General features: G+C 45.1%; 1 protein-coding gene across 4 annotated transcripts in view; it reads left to right on the top strand.

Annotated features, from left to right (window-relative positions):
* The first annotated feature begins 870 nt into the window (after positions 1 to 870).
* Positions 871 to 24,794, top strand: part of EDAR (ectodysplasin A receptor) — a 98,575-nt gene continuing 74,651 nt past the window's right edge. For all 4 annotated transcript variants that reach the window (XM_077768560.1, XM_077768559.1, XM_077768558.1 and 1 more), the window contains exon 1: positions 871 to 1,030. In XM_077768560.1, coding sequence (XP_077624686.1) covers positions 899 to 1,030 — 132 coding nt within the window. In that variant the 5' untranslated portion in view covers positions 871 to 898. The remainder of the gene's footprint in view (positions 1,031 to 24,794) is intronic.

Raw genomic sequence — 24,794 nt, 5'->3', positions numbered from 1 at the left:
CGAGGATTAAGAGTATACTTGTAATGATGAGCACTGAGTAATATATATAATTGTTAAATCACTATATTGTATATTGTACACCTGAAACTAACACACCACTGTGTTAATTATACTGGAATTTTAAAAATAATCTAAAAAATTTCACTCATACTTCCATTTTACTCAACAGTTTATGTGACATCAATTAAATTGAAAAGAATTGATGCAGCATCCATAGCTGCCTTGTTTAGGAACAAATCCAATTAATGCTTAGTAAGCACACAAGCTACTTGGAGGAGCACAAGTGCCTGGGGCATGCTAGACAGCAGCTGCAGCATGGGTGGTCATTCTCCTGCATCCCCTTTGGTTAGTTTTATAGAAAAGTGGGACACATTGTTCCAGCCAGTGGAGTGGAGGTCTGCTAAGAAGCTTCTGTTTCCATTTATTGCCAACGGCCACCAAGCTTTGTCTTTGGGACTTTGTTCTAAATGAAGACAGGGCTTGCGACCCACATCCAAATGAGGTCATCCCTCAGGCAGCCAAGACACCCATGTGTGCATTTTAACGAACCAACTTACCCTGTGTTTGCCTGGCCTTTTAATTAATAAAAAGAAAACAAAACAAACAAAAAACAAAACAAAAACTTCTGAGCGCTTCATTCCCTGCGGTACACCACAACCTCTGCATAGGCCCGCATTCTGCACAAGTGCCTTCAGTGGGACCACGTGACAGACATCTGGCCAATGGCATTGGTGGAAGCAACTCCAGACACTGCCGGCCTGCTGTGGGAACCTCCCAGGACCTGCTCACGTGACTTCTGCATGCCCACTTCTCAGCTCTGCCAGATGCGTGGGCGTATGACTGTGCCGCAGCCCCTGGGAGTGTGACCGGTTGTTAGAAAGAGCCTGCGTTCTAGAGTATGACATCCTATAGTCCAGTCTGTTGGATGGTGACCAGAAAGAGTCACCTGGTGAAGCTTGAGGTCGTTACAGCTGTCTTGGGTGGAAAATACAGTGAAAATGGCAGAAAGAGCATGGAGGAGTCAGCGAAGGTGAGCAGCAGGTAATGCGGTGATCGGGCTGACCATTGCCATATGGAACCTGGTTTCCAGGAGGTGCAACAAACACTTGTGTAAGAGCTACTTGTGAACTCTGTGGTTTAATTTTGAGGACGTGAGTACCTACAAAATGGTCTTTTATACGTGAGGTTAGTATGTGTTCCGGGCTAAAAAGGGGAAGAAAGCGTTACAGGCAGTGACTGCCCAAGATAGTTTCAGAGAGTTGGCAGAAATACGAAGTGCTTTCTGCAGCCTGGGTGGTGAAAGATGGCATACCAGGCAGGAGCATGGGGAGATCAAAGGGCAGTCGATGGCAGTGTCCCTGAGAGTTTGGAGAGCAATTTGGGGAGTACCGAAAAATGGAGCCCTGTCTCCATTTCTGGTGGTCCAGGCTGTGGAAGGTCTGCATGTAAAGCTAAGGAATTTGGATTTGACCCTCTGTGCAACACAGAAACCCATCATAGAAAACTTTTGACTTGGGGTTTGAAATTCCCAGTTTAGGCAGGTTAGTCCAGTGCTAGTATATAAACTGGGTTACTGAGGAGGCTTGGAGGAGGAAGATTGATTCATGGATATATTAATCCTACAGTGATTCAGGAACCACATTATTCAAGGGCAAGGCCGGTGTTAATTCTGCTTTTTGTCCCTGTGGAGCCTGGCACAGTGCATTTCTTTCAGGCTCTAGGCACCTAATAAATATTTCCTGAGTGGGTTGGGAATAGAGGGTCTTGAGTGGAGCTGAAGCTGGAGACCTGGAAAACAAAAGGCAAGAAATTATATTAAACCTATCACACAGGGGTCTGTGGAAGATAGAAAGGAGAAAATAACCACCAGTCTCCAAAAATGTGTCGGTGAGAATCTGTGATTGTTTGTACACTGGGCTTGCAGTCTTATTGCCAAAGTGATTTTATGTTCTTTTACAAAAATATGCAGACATCAACATTCCGCAGAATAAGCAAGATATGGAAAGCTTATCTCCTGTTTGTTTTTGTCCTCATCCACTCCACTTGCCCCATGACTTTGATGTCAACTAGCCAAGACTAGAATGTGGCTGCTCAGGGAAACCTTGCAGCTCTGCGGGGCAGTAAAAGATGACCATTCCTGCTTCTGAAAAGCAAGAGCCAGCCAAACAACCCTGCTGCTATTTCCCTTTATGCTGTAGTGACCATGCCCTGAGAGCTATCTTCCAGTATCCCTTGCAAGCACATTTTTTATTCCTACATGTGGAATAGAGCTGTGTGAGTCTACTGTTACTCAGAATGAGAGCATTATAGGAGGTGATCACACCACTTGTCATTTACTTATTAATACTTCTGGCAATTTATTGATACATTGCTACCACGTGCCAGGTGCTATGCTAAGCTCGAGAAGACTTGTTCTTTGTCCTTAAGGAGCTGACAGCTGGTGAAGAAAACAGGCAAGTGAACACATTGCCTGGCATCAAGGAGTATGAGCTTCATGAGTGAAAATGGGCGAGGGCATTCAGAGAAGAGGAGCCAGTGTCGGGGCACAGTGTAACACAGGTTTCTGCAAACTGTATGTTGGCGTGACTAGAATGAAGGATTTTTATTTATCCTACCAAAAACTCCAAGTCCAAGCATCGGGCCCCATATTTGGAATATGATCAGTGCCCGTCCTTGAGCTTTGGGAGTTGAGGAGGAGCATGCCCCTGTGTGAGGTTAGAGGGATGGCTGAGCCAGGTTGTGAAGGACTTTGTGCACAAAGGCTTCATAACTAAAGTGATGGCTTGGGATGTGATGCCAGGGGGTAGGTAGGAGCCACTGAAAGTCTTCAACATGGAGGTCTAAGGGACAGGGGACATGAGTCAGAGAGAGAGGGAAGCAAGATGGGGCCCTTTGCTTTAACCCCTAAGTGCCCAGCAATCTGGGAGCTGGAATCCCAGCTCCTGAGGCATAAAGTGTCCAGGGATGAGCAGCTGACCAAAGGCACCATTCCAGAAGAAAGCAGTCATGGGCTAGTCTCATCTAGCAGCCTCCTGGGTGAGTGTACCTCTTGGGAGCATCCCCTGGGGACAGGAACAGAAGAAGTTGAGGACCAGGGAGAGGTGTGATGCAGTCTTCTGACACAAGTAGCAGGAAGTGACAGCAGCTACCTCCCTGCTCTTGGATGGAGAGCTACTTTTCTGGTTGTGTTAAAAGCTTCAGCAGAAATCTTAAAAAGAGAATCCTCTGGAAGTGATAGGGTGAAGAATTTAGGGCTGATTTGGTGTTTTCCTTTCCAAAAGGGAGCCAAGGGGACATGAGGGCTCCTTGAAGCCAGGATCATAAGAGGCATGTCCATGGCTGCTGCAGGGCCTGGCACTCGCACCTATACAGGTTCTGGGGGAGGATGTCCTGTCCCTCCTTTTCCGGCCTGTCCCTCCTGTGCATCCCTTCATCAGCAGCCTGGTGGAAGTGAGGCCTTTATGGGACAGGCAGGAGGCTAGACCAGCACTGCTCTCCCACCCTACCCCCACCCCCAAGGAGCCTGCTTCCAGCCTCCTGAGAGGCAGGCCTGGGCTTGCCTCCTCTGTGTCAAGCTTACCTGCCCCTCCTATGACCCTGGCTCAGTCTCAGACAAGACCTCTCCTCAGCCTTCGTACTGAGCACACATTGGGCTGGAAAGAGCATTTTCAGCCCAAGGACTGGTTCTTTCTGGGATTGTCCTCTGGTGCCAAAGACTGTGCCCTGGGGGTCACTGTTGACAAGACTCGTTCCTGGGCTAGCTGTGAGCACCTAGATGCTCAGGACACGACCAGTTCCCTGTGGGTTTTCTCACACAAACCACTCAGGTAGCAGTGAGACTGCTTAGCACCTTTGCTGGTAGGGAGAAATTCATCAGAACTAGACAGAAAACCAACAACACTGAATGCTCTCATGTACGTGTTCCTCCTCCATGGGCAAAGGTGGTTGTCCTCAGAGACACACAATGGTTAGAGCACAGCCCCTTCTGCTGAAGGTATTCAGAGCTCTGATCCCCAGGCCTGCTTGTCCCGGGCCAAGAACTAACTCTGCTCCTTTACTAGCTGAGTTATTTGGGGCAGGTTATTCCCTGTCTCTGGGCCTCAGTTTTCTCACCTGTGAAATGCAGTGATAAGCATGACTTTCTCAAGGTTGTTATAAGGATTATTTAGTCATGCACAGCATTTAGTGCCTGGCACATGAGAACCACTCAGTGATAGTGGACACAGTATTGTTACCACCACCACCACCACCACCATCACCCCACCTCTCCGTTAAGGCTAACTCTTATGCCCCTTCTCCCCGAAACCATCCCCAGTTTCCAAGTGGGAGAAACCTGTCCTTCCTTGTGCTTTCATAGGACTTGATTTGCATCTTTCCTTTGGCTCTTGAGCTTTTTACATCAAATGTATGGTTTACTTGCTCGCCTCCCCATCTCACACACCACTTTCTGCCCTGACCCTGACAACCCCTGACAGGTTGGAATTTTTCACAGGACAGACATTCTGGATTCAGTTTCTTGCCCTGCTGACACTTTCTAAACTTCTGCACGATCACTTCATGCTTCCAGAAGCTGTTCCTGTTGCCAGTTTTGGTAAAGGAAGCACAGAGGTTTGTCTAAAACCCACAGGTTGCCAGTGGGCACAGACAGTTACTTACTAGGACACATGTGAGGCAGCAGCCCAGACAAAGGAGCACAGGATGGGACAGAAATCCACAGGGACAGGTTAGAAACATTGCTCTGAGGGAACCTACACCTTTTACAGCCCCAAACTCAGTCTCTTGACCTCTTCCACCGACAGAAGAAGTGTCCATTCCCAGATGCGAAGTGCCTTCATTTCTCTCCACGTGTGCCCCTGACACATTTTTGTGAAAGTGAAATGAGAAATTTTGTGATTTAAAAAAATCATTCAATCTTTGCCTTCTAGAAGGCCTAAAACTTTTAATCACAGAGATTTCATAAGTTTTTACAAAATGTAAGAACTGGAAAGTGCACATCACACAGTTTGTGCACCAGCCTCACCAAGAATCTCCATGTGTCACCACCATATCAAAGACTGGCAGGCTTTTTATACTATAAGATTAAAAAGTCACATTTCGTGGCCTAATCTCAAAATAAGGAAAAGTGCTTAATATCTGATCAAGAGCAGGGGCTCCCTGCTCAGTTACCTGTGTGGAAAGCTGTCTTGGATAATCCACCTAAAATGGAGCAGTTTCTTTAGTTCTGAGCTGCAGGTGTCTGCTTAATCCATAAGTTACCTTAGTTATAGCCAAAGGTAATTTTATAGAGTAAATTGGGCGGTTTGAAAGAGAGGTTGATTTATAATTAATAGGAATAGTAGCTAATGTCACTTAACATTTTTACTAAGTTCCAGGCTAAGCCCATATGTATATTATCTCATTTAACACCCATGAGAGCCTTACGAAGTAGACATTATTATTTATCCCCATTTTAAAGATGAGAAAACCAAAGTTTAGGGAGGTTAATCAACTTAGAAGCTGTGCTTGGAGAAGGACAGCTCTGTCTAGCACCAAGGCCTCTCCAAACACTATTTTTTTTTTTTTAGTTTTTATTTTTTTTATTTATTTTTTTTTACAAATAGTTTATTGTCAAATTAGTTTCCACATAACACTCAGTGCTCATCCCCATAAGTGTCCTCCTCTATGCCCACCCCCCCTCCCCCCCACATCCATCAGTCCTCAGTTTTTGTCAGCATTCAAGAGTCTCTCATGGTTTACCTCTCTCCCTTTCCCCCACCATTTCCCCCCTTCTTCTCCCCCTTGTTCCTCCGTCAAGTTCCTCCTAATCCTCCTATACGTGCAAACATATGATATTTGTCCTTCTCTGCCTGACTTATTTCGCTCAGCATAACACCCTCAAGGTCCATCCATGTTGCTACACATGGCCAGATTTCATTCGAAAGAATGAACAAACACTATATTTTTATGCTAATAAAAACTTTAAATTCTTTAGTCAATTTGGGCAGTAAGAACATAAAATGTTCTTTGAAATTTGAAAAAGTCATCTTGGAAAAACAGAATAGCTTGAGACGGTAAACCTTTGGTTGCTAGTAGAGTCTGAGGTTCAAAGCAGGCCTGAGGAGCCATGAGGCTAGCCCAGAACCAGGGTCTGGTTGCAGAGGGCACAGGCTTGGCTGTCAGGCTTCAGTATGGAGGGTACCACCTAGCTGCCTGGGGGGCTAATCCAGTCCAGAGATTTTTTTGTGTGTTTGTTTGAACCACACAGATTAGCAGCCAGTATTTAAAAATGAGAAGTTTTCATGTTTTTTAAAAGTCCAGAGGTGCCTGGATGGCTCAGTTGGTTGAGCATCCAACTCCTTATTTCAGCTCAGGTCATAATATCATAGTCGTGAGTTCAACCCCTGTGTTGAACTCAGTGCTCGGCATGGAACCTGCTTAAGATTCTCCCTCCCTCTCTCTCGCTCTCTCTCTCCCTCTCTCTCTGCCCCCACTCCCCTCCCCTACTCATGTGTGTGCTCTCTCTCTGTCTCTCTAAAACAGAAAAAGATTCTCTCCTTTCCACTGCTCCTCCCAAGCTCATGCGCTCTCTCTCTTAAAAAAAAGTCCAGATTTTTAAATTTTTTTTAATTGAAATATTTAGTATCCTATTCTTTCAGGTATATGTTATAGCTATTTGATGTTTTTATGCATTATGGAATGATCCCCATGATAAGTCTAGTTACCATTTGTCATTGTACAAAGTTATTACAATATTATTGACTGTTTTGTACCTTTCATCCCTGTGACTTACTTATGTTATAACTGGAAGTTTGGACGTCTTGATTCCATTCACCTACTTCACCCAACCTCCCAACCTCTCCCTAGTCTGTTTCTGTTGTGTTCAGTTTTTTGAGCTTCTCTTGGAACTGTGTGGACCTGCATTTTGGCAACAGTTGGCAGAGGTTCATGAGCAGATACCCTTTCCATTCCTTTATTGAAGACAGTAGCCTGGGGCTCAGGATTTGAGTTTTAGATAAGTTGTGTGGAGGCTGAGTTGAGGAGACAAAGTCAGAAGCAGATGTTATAATAAAAAACAGAAGGGACATAATGAGAAACTGATGGGACATAATGAGAACCTGAACTAGGGCAAAAGCACTTGGATTGGAATGCAGGAGTAGATTTGAAAAATATCTAGGAGGTAAAACTGGCAAGATTTGACCGCTAAGAAAGGAAGACATTAAGAATGATCCCACACGCTCCCCTTAGGAGGCGTAGGGGTAGTCCCAGCTGAGCTAGGGAACAAGGTGGAGGAGCAGGTTTCAGGAAGAACCAGGGGTTTGTGTTAGATATGTGTAGTTCCCAGTGTCTGTGAGACTTCCTGGTGAGATATTTTACACTCCGTTGACTGCAGGAATTGAAGCTCAAAGGTTGAGATCTGGACTAAAACTTTAAATGGAGGAGTCATCAATTTACGCTTAGCTGTTGGAACAAGGACACTGGGAGAGGCCCAGGCCGGGACTGGGGCCTTGAGACACTGCTGTCTGAGGTCCAGGGGAGGATAAATTGCCTACAAAACACCAAGAATCACCCATTAGAGACAGACATAGACAACCCAAAGGGTTACAGAATGCAAAGAAGTTGGGTTTCACACGGAAAGAAGAAATGTATGGTCTCAGTTGCAATGCAGTAAAAAGCTCCAGGAGAATAAAGACTAAAAGGTATCTGTTGGCTTTGGCAATTAGGGGATCCCTGGTGACCTAGGCAGGAGCAATTTCAGAATGTATGAAGAGCACCAAGTTCTGGCTAAGAATATATACAACCCCTTCGTTGTGAAATTCAGTTCAACCCTGTGAAAGGCAACAGCCGTTGCTCAGGTGTGCACACTGTGACCTGTTGAGAGTGAGTAGCTCAGGTGTCAGCAAAGCTGAGAGTAGGCTCTCAAAGCAAGATCTTCAGACTCTAGGGCCAGAGCCTCCAGCCAGCCACCTTGCCTCTTTGTATCATTGTTGGACAAACAGCCTTGTTGAACATGGCAATATGTTCTCCGGGAGTTTCTAAACCATTAGCAACCATAATCTTTTATATTCATATGAGGCTTCCTTATTTTTCAGTCCAGCTACTTGGAAGCAGATCTGGAGGAAGAGTCAGAAGTTGGATATGCTTTGGTGAAACAGAGTAGTGTAAGAAGGTGTCTTGCAACAGAAACTGGTTATACACCCATAGATCCCATTTTCTCCCCCTGGAAACACAAGGAAAGTACATTTCCCAGCCTCAGTTGCAGTCGGTTTGGGCACATGTGATGGAGTTTTAGCTTGTAGAAGTGATATTCTCCACTGCCAGGCCTTACTGCTAAAACATGCTAACATGCTCATCCACGTTTTCCCTTCCCTGTCTGTCCTGGTCAGGCCACAGGATAGAGGGAGCTTGGATTTGAGTCACTTCCTATAGAAGAACCACCTGACCCACATCAGAATGTGACATGTGCAAGAAATAAGCTATCGTTGTCTTATGCCAACAAGATTTTCAATCAGCATCACTTGACCTCCAGACTGTTCCTGGCAGGGAGGATGACTAACAGAGAGGACCATGCTTGTAGGCAGGAAGGGACAAGAGCAAATGAAGATTGGTAACAGTAATAAAAGTTAATGCATGCTTCAAAAAGTCTTCCTGAAAATTTAAAAACATTTTGGCAGCCTTCTGGTATGGTCTGATTAGCCCGTCTGAAGGAACTCTGAGCAGGAGAAGCACGTCCCTACAGTCAATCTGAATAACATACTGTTTGCTTCTTGTATTTTAGACACTGGATATCAATGTATGTGGAAGTTTTCATGGTTGGTCCCCACCCAGTAAATTGCCTTGATCATCTCTGGGGTGTGTATTCCCACTTCAGAGACCCCAGGCGCATAAAGTTAATGGATGTCTTAATAAGGCCAGTGTCTTAAAGGCTGCTCACCCACCTGCAATCTTTCTTATACTTTGAGTTGTTCCAAGGAGCATGGTGAGAAACTGTTGGGCCCCTTAAAGGAGTGAGCAGAGGAGAGGCTTGTTGTCTAGTCCCATTTGGGATTAAGAAACCACATGAGAAACCATGTTGAATATATACCCATATTCCTGCATCTGGGGTATAAAGATGCCTAAACTGTGTGGCTCAGAGTGAGACCAGATCTTGCTCATACTTGTGGGGTCTCAGACTCGGTCAAAAGCTGCAGCTGGGCACCTCTGGCATCTCCTTGGGCTGTAGTCTCTGGCCCACTGAAGACCACTGGTTGGTATAAGAATGAATGAATGAATGAATGAATGAATGAATGAACAAACATTTTTTTTAAAGACTTTCTTAGACTTCGGTTATCTAGAAAAAAGGAGTTGCATATCCTGATTTTTCGTAATGAGAGAGAGAAACCATCCAAATTATTTAGGCTTCTAGTAAGAGAGGCCTGAGCACAGTGGCTAAAAGACACAAGGGTTACTCCTTCCCATCAGTGAAGTAGGTCATTCAAGGCTGACATGACAGCTCGCTCCACAGAGGGGCCACAGCTCCTTCTGTCCTCTTGCTCCACCCCTGTTATGCCAGTTGTCACAGTCACACCGGGTGGCAGTGAGGAGTCAGCCGAAGCAGGCAAAATAGCTCTCCTCCGAGAGGGCCAGCCCCTTAAGCAGCCTTTGCAGAAATCATGCACCCTGCGATGGCTCCGTGGCTGGTCTTGAAGCTTGGGGCTACACTTAGCTAAAAGGGAAGCTGGGGACCACAGCCACTTAGCCAAGTGTGTTGCCCTGAGCAGAACCAGCAACTTACTAGTGAGATGGAAGCAGGCAGCAAGTGGCAGGGAGTAGATCTGCCAACCGGGTTGAATTCCCATGAAAATATGCAATTGCCAACCATGGCTTTTGAGGACAGTGAGCTCATATCTGTGGTAGGTGAGGAGCGCAGGCATACTAACTACTCTGTAGAATCAAATGTCCCCCAGGAACACATTAGCCCTCATAAACTGATTATTCTTCTGCCTCACAGATAACCTGCAAAGTGTTCCCATAAATGTAATAAAGTTCCATTAATAAATTTCATTAAATATAACTAATGAACAGATAATTTTACATGTTTGTATTATGGACTCATATTCCCCTGCTGTGAGTATCTCTGATAATAGAATGATAGTCTCATAAGCCCCTAACCCCAAAGCCATGAATTATGGTAGAAATATGAACTTGTCTATTGGAAGAATGAATGTGTTGATTTTTCAGTGAAGATGTCAATAGTCCATATTTCCAAACTCAGTTCCAACCCCCTTTAATTTTTCTGGTACAGTGCAAATAGGTTTTATAATACGCCTGTGGTTTCCTTTATTAGAAAAATATACTGATCTGTATCGTTGAGCTAAATGACAATATTACGGGTCATGAAAAAGATTTAGTGTTTTGAACCTTTGCACTATTCAAGCTTCCAAAGTCATTCTTGGTGAGGATCAATTTCAATTATACTTTTATTGCTTATGTAACAGAGGTGAGTGGGGTCCCCCCCAGGAGCGGGAACAGGGAACCCTGAGGGCTCTGGGAGCTTTTGCCTTTGGCCTCCACCGAACCCCTGACCTGGAACTTTCCCCTCCATCCAGATGTGCCCTCCATCCACAGCAGAGGGTTTGTGATGGTACTTGCTCTATGTGACCAGAGTCATTCCTAAGAGCTGAGTGTGACCTTTTTCATAATCAGTGTCCAGTGTGGGAATCTTGAGCAAAAAAGTAGTAAAAGAAAGCTTTTTTAAAATAATTTTTTAAGTAGGCTTCATGCCCAGCACAGAGCTCAAATTAGGGCTTTAACTCACAACCCAGAGATCAAGACCTGAGATGAGATCAAGACGCTTAACAGACAGAGACACCCAGGAGGCCCCAGACTCTTCTTTCTTTAATTAGTAACACGGTGTTGAGTATGGCAAAGTTAGTTAAATAACTAAAAATAGAATCTCATTTTCTAAAGAGATAAAATCAGTGGGAAGCCTGGCTTGTTTACTCTGCCTCTGACCTGGAGTTGTCTCTTCTTATTTTGTGCTGGGAGAAGACAGACCACACCGGCTTGCTAATGGTTTACTTATCCCTTCAGCCCCCAGGACTAGTTTACAGAAGACCCAGAGCCCAGCATATGCACTTGCCGCAACCAGCCCTTACTCACTTTACTGGTGTTAAAACAACAACGACAACATTCAGCCAGTAAATTTGAAGATCTAATTGGCTTTATTAAGCAATTCATGAAAGGCAGCATCCCATCATCTAACAAGTAAAGAGATATTCCCAGGAGCTGTACAAAATGGCAGGTTTTTGTAGGAAGGAGGATGGGGCAAGGTGGTATCAACAAAAGAAAACAGAAGACTGTTCTGGGGAAGGTCACTTTCCCTGACAGAGAAGAGTACAGGGTCTTATCATGAAAATGACTTCCTTTTCCTTTGGGGAATGGAGAAGGACCCTGTGACAGATTATCTCATTGGTGCTGACCAGAAAATTCCTGACTGACCTGATAAGACTGTATCTTTGGGGCAGGTTGAAACTGCAATTAGGTTAGGTGTTAAGCCTCAGTTGGGTGACAAGGCCTAGCATAAGAGACTCCATTTTGGCCATGTGGATTTCTTTTGATGTTAGGGATAGAGGCCTGTTCTTTCCTAAACCAAGATTGCATTATCTTTAAACCATGATATACTTGGAATAAAATCCAAACCCCTTTACTGGGCTGTGGTCTCTGCTGCCCTTCCAGAGTCCAACTTAGCCTACTCAGACAGCCACCTGTTTTTTGCTACATGGCTTCTCTCAGTTTCCTCAGTATGCCCGGCTCTCTTCCAGTCAGGGCCTTTGCACAAGCTCCTCTTTCTACCCAAAACACCTTTCTTCCCTTACTCTGCAGGATTTCCTCCTTCCTCTTAGAACAACTGCTCCTGGCCCCTATATGAGTCAAAGCACTACCCTCATACATGCTTGTTCTCCCCCTCAACTGCTGGCTTGCCTCCCTTGTAGCCCTTCACTCCATTCTGATATTTTGAACATCAGTTTGCAAACCAGGGCCCTCCACAGGATTTGCACTGTGGAAAGTGCAAATTTGGGAAGACATTGCAAGAGTTTAAGTCACAAGTATTTATATTCCTGTATCTTCTGCCTTAGAGCTATAATAAGCATGGGCAGCAAAGAGCCTGAGGCAGTGCCTTAAAAACTAGCTAACCCATGGTCTCAGGAGGGCAGGACTGGTGTATTGACCCCTAGCAAAGTAGGAGTTGTGCATTTTCTAAAGAAAGGGGATGCACTGGTCCAGGACAGGCCTGAGGACCCTGCTCTCATCATCATCACAAGGTCAGGGGCAGGGTTCTCCAGGAAAAGAATTCCAATTCTGCTCCAGTTCTAAGATCCAAAGCTGCAAATTCCAAGTCATAGACAGAACTGTGGTCAGTTGATTCTGAAAAACTTTGTGTTACTGAGCACCCACCATTGGCATACAAAATTTCATGAAATACTCATAAGCATCCTGTTATTTGAGAAAAATAATTTCCTGGAAGGAACTTAGAGGCAAATTCCATAGGTAACCAGAAGTTTACTTGCTGTGGCCAGTTTTATAGGTAAAGGCAGTTCAGGGTCAGGAGTGAGCTGCTGGAAAGCAGCGCCGTTGTCTGGTGGATCACTTCTCCAGTTGGTAATTAGATAGCAGGAAACTGTCACCAGCAGACAGTAATAACCCCTACCCACACAGCCCAAGCATCCTGCATCCCCTTGCCTGCTTATCACTTCCAGAAAGGGTATTTTATGGCTATTTCATAACCTGGTAATTCTCTGTCTCTGTGGCATCTTCTTGAGGGCACAGAGTTTGTCTTTCTCACTGTGGCATCCCAGCACCTTTATTAGGGCCTGACTCCTAGAGGTGCGCCATATGCACTTGCTGAATAAATAAATGATGCCTGAACACATGCTGCATGTAGATGAATGCTATTTTGACAGAATGAGTGGGTATCAAGAGTCCTCTTGAAGCTCTCCCAATGATCATCACCCAGGGACAACCAGAATAGGGCTCAGTTTTGCTCACTGGTTAATTATCTGATCTATTAGATCATTCCTGCCAATCCATGCATGTTTTCTGAATCTCTGCAATCATTTGTAAAGCCACAGCTCCCTGTTGCTGAGAGCTGGCTCCTGCCCCATGAAGTGAGCTGTGGCTGTCCATTGGGTTCCTGGCTGCATCGGTGCATGCTCAGTGACAGGGGAGGGCAGGCAGGTCAGGGTTCTATTATGTGCATCAAGCATGTGTTCTAAATTACTGTCCATTCTCCACGGCCCCAAGAGACCCCTTCACCCTGCTGTGGTCTGCTGTCTTGATTCATGTTCTTACTTAGAGAAATACTATTGATAACTTTTTGCTGTTTCTGCCTTAGTCTTTTAGAAAAGTGCAAAAAAAAATGATAGATCTTCAAAGCTCTGGGACCTCACATGATGAAGATAAGCAATCTCTCTTGTTTCCTTCATTCTCTTAATCAGAATTAATTTGTATACTCGTTTTCATTGGGATATGATGACTGTGAGCATTTCAAGTGTAACCATCTACAACCTTTCTTAATGGCATAATGTTTTGGATTTTTCAAAAGAAGGGGGAAAAAAACTTTTTTGTACTTCTGCTATAGCATCCATATTCAGCGCCTGTCTTTTTTTCCTATCTTCTGGCAATATCAGTGTCCTCTCTCTTTAATAAATTTAAAGTCGCCATTTAATTTCTAATAGAAAAAGGCTACACCTAAAATAATCTCTATCCTCAAACACACTTATCAAAATGAACATGCTAAAAAGTCAAAATTATGCACAATAGAAAATATCAGCCCAGAATACTTACTTCCTTTTCATTTTGTTGGTCCTACTTAATAATTTTTAGTAATTTCAGTTTATCACAATCCCTCAGTTTGAGCTCAGTATGGGCATATAACTGACTGAACCTCATCATTCAGGTTGGAATTCTTATTTGGGAACCTACATAATCTGGATTAAGCATTGACATTGGTCAAGTAATAGTTCTGCCCAACCTTCCTGGAGACAGAATGAGTCTTAATTCATGATTCGACCCCAGTCCCAAACATTTCAGTCTCTGTGTCTCGCTTAAGTTATTTCTCATATGTGAATTAAATTGCATGTATCCAGGGCAGAGAGGACAAGATGGAAAGGGAGAACATAGAAACCCAGCCTCGAGAAGCTATTCTGTTCCTCTGTGTATTGTTAGCTTTGGGGGAACAGAAGGCCCGGAGAAATCCTTCAAAGTTGAGGATTTTCCCAATCAGTTGTGAGAAAGAATGGACAGACACTGAAAGGCAGTGTCCTTTCAAAGTGTTTGTGTTTCAGATGTCTTCCTGATGATCTGCTTATAGCTGGGGCGGAGGGGTGCAAGAGCACCTGGCTTTGGGGTCCTAAAGAGACCAAGCTCTGCCACTCACCCATGACAAAACCCAAATGCAGAGGGAGGAGTTGTAGTGATGCAAGAAATGAATTTATTTTAGTGAGGCCAACACCGGGAAGACTACAGGCTAACTTCTCAAGACTGTCTCCAAAGTGCTGAAAATACATCCAGGTTTATATAAGGAAAATATGGGACAGGGGTTGATGGGTACATGCATTTTGGCAGTAAAGGTCAAATCCTTCACTGTCCTGGGGTCAGTCATGGAGATCTTTCCTGACTCAAGACAGTCCTTATAGCTTGAGGTAGTTTTGGTCCCCATCAGGGGGTGCTTTGCTCACAGGGTCTTTTGACTGAATTAAGAGATCCACTGGAAATAAAAACTTAATTAGAAAGTATAGACTGAGGTACTTTCAAAATGGAGGTAGCTGAAGTTGTCTTTCATACTTGTATATAAGAGAGAGAGATATGGAGTTACATGGGGGTATATATGGCTATATAGAGTTAAATGGATATATATGGCTCTCTGGAGTTTAATGGGGTATATATGGCTATCTGGAATTTAATGGGGTAAATGTGGCTGTCTAGAGTTTAATGGGGTATATGTGACTGTCTGGAGTTTAATGAGGAATATGTAGGTATTTGGAGTTTAGTGGGGTATCTGTGGCTGTCTGGATTTTAATGGGGTAAATGTGGTTGTCTGGAATTTAATGGGGAATACATATATAGCTATCTGGCACTTATGGGGGTATATATGGCTATTTGGAGCTTAATGGAGTATCTTTGCCTATCTGTCATTTAATGGGGTATATATGGCAATTTGGAATTTGATGGAGTATATATGCCTATCTGGCATTTAATGGGGTATATGTGGCCATATGGAGTGTAATGGGGTATATATAGCTCTCTGGAGTTTAATGAAGTATATGTGGCTGCCTGGAGTTTAATGGGGTATATGTGGCTATATGGAGTTTAATGGGGTATATGTGGCTATATGGAGTTTAATGGGGTATATGTGGCTATATGGAGTTTAATGGGGTATATGTGTATATCTGGATTTTAAGGGGACAGATGTAGCCATCTGGAGTCTAAGGAGGTATATATGACTATCTGGGGTTTAATAGGATGTATATATATGGCTGCTTGGGGTTACATGGGGAATGTGGTGGTGGGATTTCCAGGGACAGGAGAGAAAGAATGGCTCTGGGGACTTAAAGTCTGCTTTAGGTATGGAGGGAGGGGAGAGGAGAACAGGAATGTGTACAAACATGTGAACATGTCTCAATGGATGCAGTAGCACCCATGCCTGTGGCCATCTTAGTGGGGGGTCCTTGAGTGAAGATGTCTTGATTAATGGAATTTTAATGCTAATTTAGTTTTTTGGCATTCCAGTGCGCAAAGGCTTTAGTTGTTCTGATGGAAGCAAGGGTCCCTCTCCAAAAACAGAAATCAATGATTTTACAAATTCCAACTGCTGTCATTCAGGGCAGGAAGTCAAGAGCCAGGTGTGTATATCGAGGCAGGCTGCAGAGGGGGCTAACCTGCTAAGTGAGGCACCAGCATCTCAGTGCTGGGAGAGGCCTCTAGATGGTGCAGGTGAGTCTGCAGTGAGGGAAAGCCCCTCTGCAAGGACTGAGTTCCCACACTCACAGACAGGACGAGCAGTCAAGGAGTTCCCGGGCAGCCCTTTGCAATAGAAGGAAAGTGGGGCCGGCAACACAGAGGTGCGTTGCCCCAGGCAGCTCGGCCAGCCTCCAGCGTCACTGGCCACCTGCTTCTCAGAATACTGCCAGACGGCCACCTGTGAAACCTGGTGGCCCCAGGAAGGACCGTGCCTGCCTTTCTCCGCAGATCATCTTCTGCTTGGATTAGAAACTGACCCGCCAGCAAGGTCCAGGTAAGCCTTGGTTCTTCTCTCTGGGTTTTCTAAGCTCTTTGGCTGTTTGAGACTGAGGTGTCATCGGCTGAGAAACGGCCTGAGTGCATTTTTGAAATGCGCGTCATTTTTGGGTTGCGTTTGAACAAGCTTTACCAATTACTGTGCGTCTGCACTACCAGTTCTAAGACCTGAGATTGTTCCTTTGTTTTCGGGAAAACATTAGAAACCCCATTTTGCTCTTGGTTGCACATTTGGTTCGTGAGCCAAACTCTGTGTGTGTTTCACTGGCTTTAAGATTTTGGCTGCTAAGACCACGGGTGTCTCCAGAGAGCATGAAAAGTATGTTTCTGAGATTTGCCCCTGAGCCTGGCTCACGGGGAACACACGCAGCAGCTGGGATTTAGCTGGGCTCCGTACCTGCATTCCCACCCTGAGTTACCTGTGGTGCCCTAAGAGACCTTCCAGGTGTGATTTTGAATCAAGTCTAAAACCCGATGCTTCAGATGTCTCTGTTTTGGGGTGCATGGTGGAGGAAGTATATATTTCTGATGATTAAGGCGTTCATTTCCAGCTAAGAGGCTCTTCTCACTGCTATGACAGATCACAGAGTAGTTTGGGCTCCTGCACAAGAGCCAGCTCTGATTCTCCAGTATCCTGTAGCAACTGCTTCTATACTGGGGGTGGGGGGGCAGGGGTAAGGGGGAAACTGAGGGGTTAAGGTAGAGCAAAAGGGGGCAGCTGAGTGGGAGGGCAGCAGATGGGGGTCCAAGAGGGACAGTTCAAACAGTAAGGTACCAGAGCGTAGTGACAGAGTGGCAGAGCGGAAGCCACTCGGTAGGGGCATTTGAGAGTTGGTGGGACACAGGATATGACATGGCTGGGATGACGGACAGCGAAGTGAAGCCAGCCCCACTTTTTCTGCTGCCCGTCTCGCCACTGCTCAGTAGCTCTGAGGTTTCATGTCTGAGACACTCTCTAAGAACAAAACAGCAGCTAGTTCAAAATATTAAGAAGGTAAAACGTCATAATGAAATAAGAATAAAGGAATCATTTCAAATAGCTAACATAGAGAATATTCCTTGATGCTCTAAGATTTCAAAGGGATAGCCATTTAAAGCCTTGAGAGTTACTTTTTGACCAAGTCCGCCAAAAAGAGCTAGTTACTCATCAGAGTTGGGAGATGAGCATTTATCCTGGTGGTTGTCCATGTGTACCCTTCCCCACTTAAGGAGAAGACTGGGGGCCCTGCTCTGCGCTGGGTCAGCTGGGGACTTGCGGTGCTTTCTCCCCATCCTTCAGTGAGCCAGTCTCTCTGTGGGAATGTTAATTTGTGACAGCACAGAGGGAGGGTAATCCTGGAAGCATGTGTCTTTGGGAGGAAAAAGTAAACAAAATTTCCCCAGATAGCTTGATTTTCACTCTCTGGCCACTACCTGATTTCTAAAAGTAAACAGGGTTTTAATTTTGTTCAAGATACATATTTGCAAAGCTCAGAAGTGTCAGGGGCTCACCCTTCTTTCTTAAGTATCAGCCTGTCCCCATACCCAGCACAGCACCTGCCCCAGGCAAGAAGAGCCCAGTGTTTGCTCGGGGAAGTGAAGACAGACCTGGTCTTACCCCCTATTTAACATGGTACAAATCAAGTTGACTCTTAACTGTGGAGCCCCTTCTCATCAAAGTTCCTTAGGTCCCAAAAGACCAAAGATAGAAGCCAGATCACTTGAGTCTTCTTTCTAGGTCCAGGTAAATGAGTTTTGTGGTTTTCAAAAAAGGAAATTTGTTCTCAAGGAAATGCTCAGGAACCCAGCTGCAAAGACTCAAGTAGATCTGAAATGCGAACAAAGGAGCTGTAAACAGGATGGCATTTAGGAAGCCAGCCCCCCCTTCGCCTTGCCTTCCCTCCCTCCACCCACCCCGCCACCCCTGGCCTCCTCAGTGTCCTGTCGGCACACCTCTCAGCAGCTTTCCTCTAGGCCCTTGTTTTCTCAATTACCCCAAAAGACACCTGCCTGCTCTTCACTTTGATGCTGTTTGAGACTCTGCCTAGGTGATTCTACCCCCCAATAGCATCATTAATTAACTAACCTTAAGCTCACTTAGCACATTAGGTCAATTAGGAAACAGAGGCCCCAGCCCTGCCTCAGAGAGTGCTATCACAGCCTCTCACAACCTATCATGCAGTCTGTCTTGAATTTCTGTACTGGAGCAGGATTTTTATTCAATCTCTGATTATTATTTTCCTAAAGAATAAAGAAGGGAAAATAAACTGATGCCCCATCATTTAACTTCTGCCCTACATTTCTAGACCACTTTACAAATCATTTCTCGTGCAAGTCTTCCCTATTTTCTGAAAAAGGAAGTGGAGCCTTAGAAAGGTTAAGGGACCTGCCCAACTCCATATAACCATTAATGATCATGATGCCAATAGTAGCCCAAGGCATCATGCTGTGTAACTTGTAATTAGGAGGGTAGGGACTAGACCTCCATTCCCTGCCTCTGAGGCTGATACACTTGCCTCTGTAAGAACATGTGGAGAAGGTTCTGGGACAACCACCTGGTAAACCTGAGGGTAGCAGGAACAAACTTCTGCCCCTCGTAGGTCCCAGCTCTCACACCACACTGTTCGCCAGCATCTGTCATCATCAGAGGCAGGGCAAAAGAGGAAGCAATCTACATTTCATTCCTGTGAGCCATCTCTGTGAAGGCTTGAAGATAGAGGAAATATTGGTGTGAGAAATACGAAGCTGCCGTTTGTATATAGTGCAAACATAGTCAGATATCGGTGGACTCTGGTGCTCCAATCCAGCAAAAAATGGCTTGAGGGTTCATGCATCCCAGTGAATTTGGGCCTCTGTTAGAACAAACAAATGAGGCTAGACTGTAATTTTTCACCATTGTCCTGAGGTCATCACAGATCAGTCCCCAAGATGATGACTCTGTGCAATCAAAGCTAAGGAAAAAGCTTTGCCCAGGGTCTTAACATCAGGGTGGGCCATTCATTTGCTAGCAAATAAGGATTCTACAATCCAAGGTGACTTCAGTCCTCCCAGCACATGAGTGGATACTCAGTGAAAATGCAGTTGACCCTTGAACAGTACAGGTTTGAACTGTGTGGGTCCACTTATATGTGGATTTTTAAAAATAAATACAGTATAGTACTATAGTACTAATGAACACTAGAAACTAGTGTTTTCCTTTTATTTATTTATTTATAAGTTTATAATTTATAAATAAATAGTGTTTGAGAGAGAGGTGGGGGGAGGGAGAGAATGATCAGGGGAGGGCAGAGAGAAGGGAGACACAGAATCTGAAGCAGGCTCAAGGCTCTGAGCTGTTAGCATAGAGCCTGAGGTGGGCTCACCAATCATGAGATCATGACCCAAACTGAAGTCAGATGCTCAACTGACTAAGCCACCCAGGTACCTCAGGATTTTCTTAATAACATATTCTTTTCTCTAGCTTATTTTATTGTAAGAATACAGTATGTAATATATATAACATACAAAATATGTGTTAATCACTGTGTTTGTTATTGGTAAAGCTTCCAGTCAACAGTAAGCTATTAGTAGTTAAGTTTTGGAGGAGTCGAAAGTTTTATGTTGGTGTTTGACTGCTCAGAGGTTGGTGCCCCAACTCCCACATTGTTCAAGGGTTAGCTGTATGTCCAGTGAATGAATGAATGAGATGCTTCCAAGGAAGGTCACTAGTGTTCTAATCACACAGTGGGGAGCAAGAAGCTGCCCAACATCAAAGTACCCTAAGTCAAGAAGCAAACAAATTCCAGTTAACAAAGCTACCCTCTGGGTACAGAGACACGTGTTATTTCTTAAAGGGTAGGTGCCCATGAGTGTTAAACACTGTTTGGCTATAAGGTGGAAAAGATACAAGCTGGAGAAACTGGAGACCCTGGCTCCTCTGCCCGCTTTCCACCTCTAGAAATGCCCAGAGGTCTGTACACACAGTTACCCTTGTAACTACCAGGAGGCCTTTGTTTTCCACTTCTGACAAGTCAGATCACTATGGAAAGCAGATGGGTGGTAATGAGCCTTGCATAGGGAAATGCACGTGTGTTGATAGCCACAGCTGTGCCACCCACCAAGCTTATATCATCCCCAGTCACTTCCCAAGCCAGTAAATCAAACTCTGCACGTGGCAGGAAGGTGCCTTGGCTTCTGAGTCCCAATGGAATCAGCAAGCAGAGGAGTAACAGCCACAGTCATGTTGTCATTACTAGCAGTGGCGAGGCCCAGGATGCACGGAAGCCAAGCTTAGCTGTGGTGTTTCTAGATCCCTTAAGATTGATACTGTTAAATGATACTACTCAGTGGCTATATACAAGCAACTAAAAGGTGAATGCAAATACTGAAATAGGATATTAGTCTCCTGAAAATAATAGGGAGATAATTCTGCCAACAACACTCTAATCCAGACAAAAGGTGCTTTCTTAGGAGCTGAAGAAAGACATGTAGGTCTACACAACAGAGGAAAATTGGGGGAGAGGGAGCAGGTATCACCATTTTGCCATATTTCCAGTTCCATATTTCTTAAACATCAGGCACAGAAGAGAGATGAAGGTAGGATTTCATGTTTATTTTAATATACCTCCATCCATTTAAAGAATCTTTTCTGAGCACCTGCTCTGTGGCAGGCACTGTATGGGGATGTAGTGATACAGTATATGATTGAGGACAGGAGATGTCCCATGGTGAGGTACCACGGGTGAAGACAGGAGATGTCCCTGTTTCATGGAGTTTACATACTAGTGTGGAGAGGGAAGCTATAGTACACTAATATGAATGTAGTTTCAGGTAAATCCAATGCCATGATGAAACAAATAATCAGGGCAAGCAGAGAGAAAGTGCTGGGGGAAGGGGCCTCCTAAGATGTTATCTGAGTGAAACCTGAAGTGAATTGAGAGAGGAAACCAAGCAGAGGCCCTGGGGTGGGACAAACCCAAGACATGCCATCACCAGCAGGAAAGCAATGTGGCTACAGCAGAGGGAAAGGTGGGACAAACAGGAGATGAGAGAAGAAAGCTAGGAATCAGAGCATGCCAGGCTGGAGACTATGGTAAGAAGTCTGGGTTTTTATTGCAGATGGGAAGACCAAAAAAAAAAACATGCATTAACTTGGGGCTGAGGGTCAGCCACGATTATTCATACCCTGTGTCATTCTGGGACCATGAGTGCCCATAGCATACCAGTTGGCATATTGTGAAGCCCACCCCCACCTACCATGAGCCAGGTCTTCAGGTGTGCTCTTCCTGAGAGGCAGGCAGGAGGGGCAGTTAGTAGGAGAAATTTGGCAGGATGGTGGGATGATCCTTTTCTTAAAAAACATTTTTTTTGTTTATTCATTTTTGAGAAAGGGCATAAACAGGGGAGGGGCAGAGAGAGAGGGAGACACAGAATCTGAAGCAGGCTCCAGACTCTGAGCTGTCAGCACAGAGCCCGACACGGGGTTCAAACCTATGGACCATGAGACCATGACCTGAGTCAAAGTTCGGCACTTAACTGACTGAGCCATCCAGGCACCCGAGGATGATCCCTTTCAACCCAACATCTGTTCCCATTGCAATTAACAAATGACAGAGAGGCCCTTCCTCAGAAAATTTTTGAAGTTTCCAACTTGAAACACATGCTTACATTTTTTAAAGTCTCAAACTAGAAAGAAAACACTAAACATTCTTATAGAGTCCAACATTGCCTCCTACCTCTTTGGACCCTACCTGATCCTCCACAGCCAGCCCCAAGCCCCAAGCTAGCTTCACTCATCCTGTTGCTCACTTGGAGAGATGAAGAGGCACTTCCTGGAGTTGGGAAAGATGCAAGCCAAGAAGCTCTGATAGCGCATCCCAGCACCCTGACATTCAGTTAGGAAGCCTCTTCTGGGCATGCTGTTGGGGAACTAATTGAGAGATCAATTTCTACCCAGTTTGGCATGCCTGAGCTATTCTTGTCCATTGCCATGGCCCTAGGAGCTGGATACAATGCTGGCTGCTCAACCCCATACAGCAGGTGGCTCACCAGCACCTAGCAAGTTTCATTTCCTTCCAAGTAATAAGACTGTGGAGATGGATTAGAGTGGAAGGTCAGGCTAAAGGAAGAGACCCTATCGCAGGGAAGCCCTGGGCAGTGAGAGCACATGGACAGGTCATGAGGGAGGAAGTGGAGGTGGACTCAGGGGCTTGGCATCTGGCCAGTCTCCTGACACTGTACAGAGAGGCTCAAGACCATAAAGGATGGTCAGATGGGATGCACACATCTGTTGCTTTGGATGATTTTGTTTACCTGGCAAATATGGTTTTATGGTTTAATATTTTGATTGAGGCTTTATGCTCTTGCATAACAAACATTACCTCTTGCCCAGAAAAACCATACTCCTTAAATACACTGAAATGCACTGCACTTTCTTAAAGGCACCTCAGAGGGCTTTCAAGGTTCATTTTCTTTAAGATTTAGTCCTTAATAATGGGTAGTAGTGGCTGTTCCTAAACTTCTTGTCCATAATGAAGAAAATCCATCAGAATGGACACTTTGAGGATGTGGCTGTTTAGATGCCCCGAGCTCTGCAGAAAGCCAGCATCTGGGAAGAGTGCAAGCCAGAGAAGGCAGCTGGGCAGGGTGGCATTTGTAAATGGCACAAGGCAACTGTGCATCGGTGGATTTATGCTTGATGATCTTCTGCTTAATGAATTCCTTCCTGGGTGATAGAATCTTCGGTAAGTATCATATAAATCAGAAGATTTTAAGGGAATTTCAGCAGAACCCCTTTTGGAGTTTAGCTCATTCTTGCAGAGATGGAGAGAAAGAGACCCATCTTTGAGATGTGTGAACACGTAGCAGACATTTGATCTATCCAGGTGGCCTCTGGCAGGAACCAACTCTGTTCCTATGATCACTGTGATGTGAGCTAGTGTCTTGGTCTCCCTACAGTACTCGTTTAAGCAATTTTACTCTTCATTTTATGGACAGAAGAAACCAAGGCAGGGACATTCCAGTGACTTGGGACACTTGGTTTTGAGTCAAGTCTAAGAACCAAGAGACCAAATTTCCGCTACCATCGCTGCCAGTCAGTTTCCAGCGTGAGGTTTCCACATGAAATTCGTTATCCAAACAGACCACACACAGCTCCCTGACTTCTGCAATTGGCGTGTGTGAGTGAAGCAGCGCTTGAGAATATTACCCTGATGATTATCACAGTTGCTGCTTTTGAAGGCAAATATTTATTTTGTGAGGATTGCAAAACTAAGAATAGTAGAATGTGGAGCTCCTCCTTATGTTTACAGAATAAACAGAATTGAGACACTGACAAATGCAGTGTCCCTTGTTCGCTGAAGAACGAGCTGTTTGCCTCCTGCATCAACTAATAAAAGCAGGGGCTCTGGAGGTGCAGGTCTCCATTAGGCTGAGCATCCTTCCGCCCACCCCGCTGGGTTCTAGTCAGGAGGACTTTGGCTCCCTGTGTATGCACTGGATGGTGGGTTTGCCTTGGTGGCCTCAATAACACTTCCAAGGGCCTCCCCGGAGGTTTTCCTTTTTAAATTAGAGAGGCCACTGCACTTCCCATAGATTAACAGGCTACAAACTTTGCTTGGGGTTTTGTAAGAAGATCTGAAAGAAATAGAAGACCTGGCTCCTGTTCTTAGGGCCCATTGTATTGAAAGGAAGAAGTAGGACAGATGGCCACATATTCACACACAAATAGACCAATTCATATGAGAAATGGAAATAAACAGCGCTTCCCACATTGTATTGCATTGAAATCACGTGTTCACTGTCTGTCTCCAGTGTTGCACTGATGGTGCTCAGAGCACTGGTGGTGCTCTCTGAGGCTCTCACATCTCCATAGGGAGCACCCCTCTGGTCTCTAGCACCTAGCACATGCCTGGCACATAGTAGGTACTTAGTAAATGTTTACATAAACCATCCTTTAAGGAACACTTACTACCTTCACATTTGCCATCCTGCCTTCCCAAGTGCCACCATTCAGGGGCCTGTCAGGAGACACAGTGCATGTCAGATGGTCAAGATGTAAAAGCTTTGTTTGAGGGAGCGGTCATTCTAGAACTGAAAGCAGGGTAAAGAGGACCACAGCTCTGCCTTCCCAGATACACCCATCTTTTTACCTATTGACTGCTGTTGCCTGAAATCTGTAAGCCCTCCCCTGGGTGTTCAGTTCTTGCCATAATTCATGAAACCGTGGGTGGAGCCACAGTGTCTGGGTCTCAGCAGCCTTGCCATCTGCCATCTCCCCACTTCCTGGGGCTTCTTTCCCATCCTTTCCCTTGCTCATTCTTCATTTGTCCTGGTTTGGGCTTCTTTTCCATCCTTTCCCTTGCTCATTCTTCATTTGTCCGGCTTCACTGAATCGTGCAGTTCCTGCCTCAGAATTCCCAGGTAGGGCAAGGTTTCATAATCACTGCTCCCCAGCCCCTGGCGCCCTCCTCCGCTGCTTTGGGGTGCCTGGGATGTGTGTGTTTGAGAGAAAAGAGTGAAGTGCAACCACCAGAAGAGCTCAGAATGAGGCCTGGACCAAGCTGGGGGGTGGAAGAGTGAGG

The sequence above is a fragment of the Crocuta crocuta genome, unplaced genomic scaffold, assembly GCF_008692635.1.
Source record: "Crocuta crocuta isolate KB4526 unplaced genomic scaffold, BGI_CrCroc_1.0 scaffold788, whole genome shotgun sequence".
Classification (NCBI taxonomy): Eukaryota; Metazoa; Chordata; class Mammalia; order Carnivora; family Hyaenidae; genus Crocuta; species Crocuta crocuta.
This window is presented reverse-complemented; position numbering and strand designations above follow the sequence as displayed.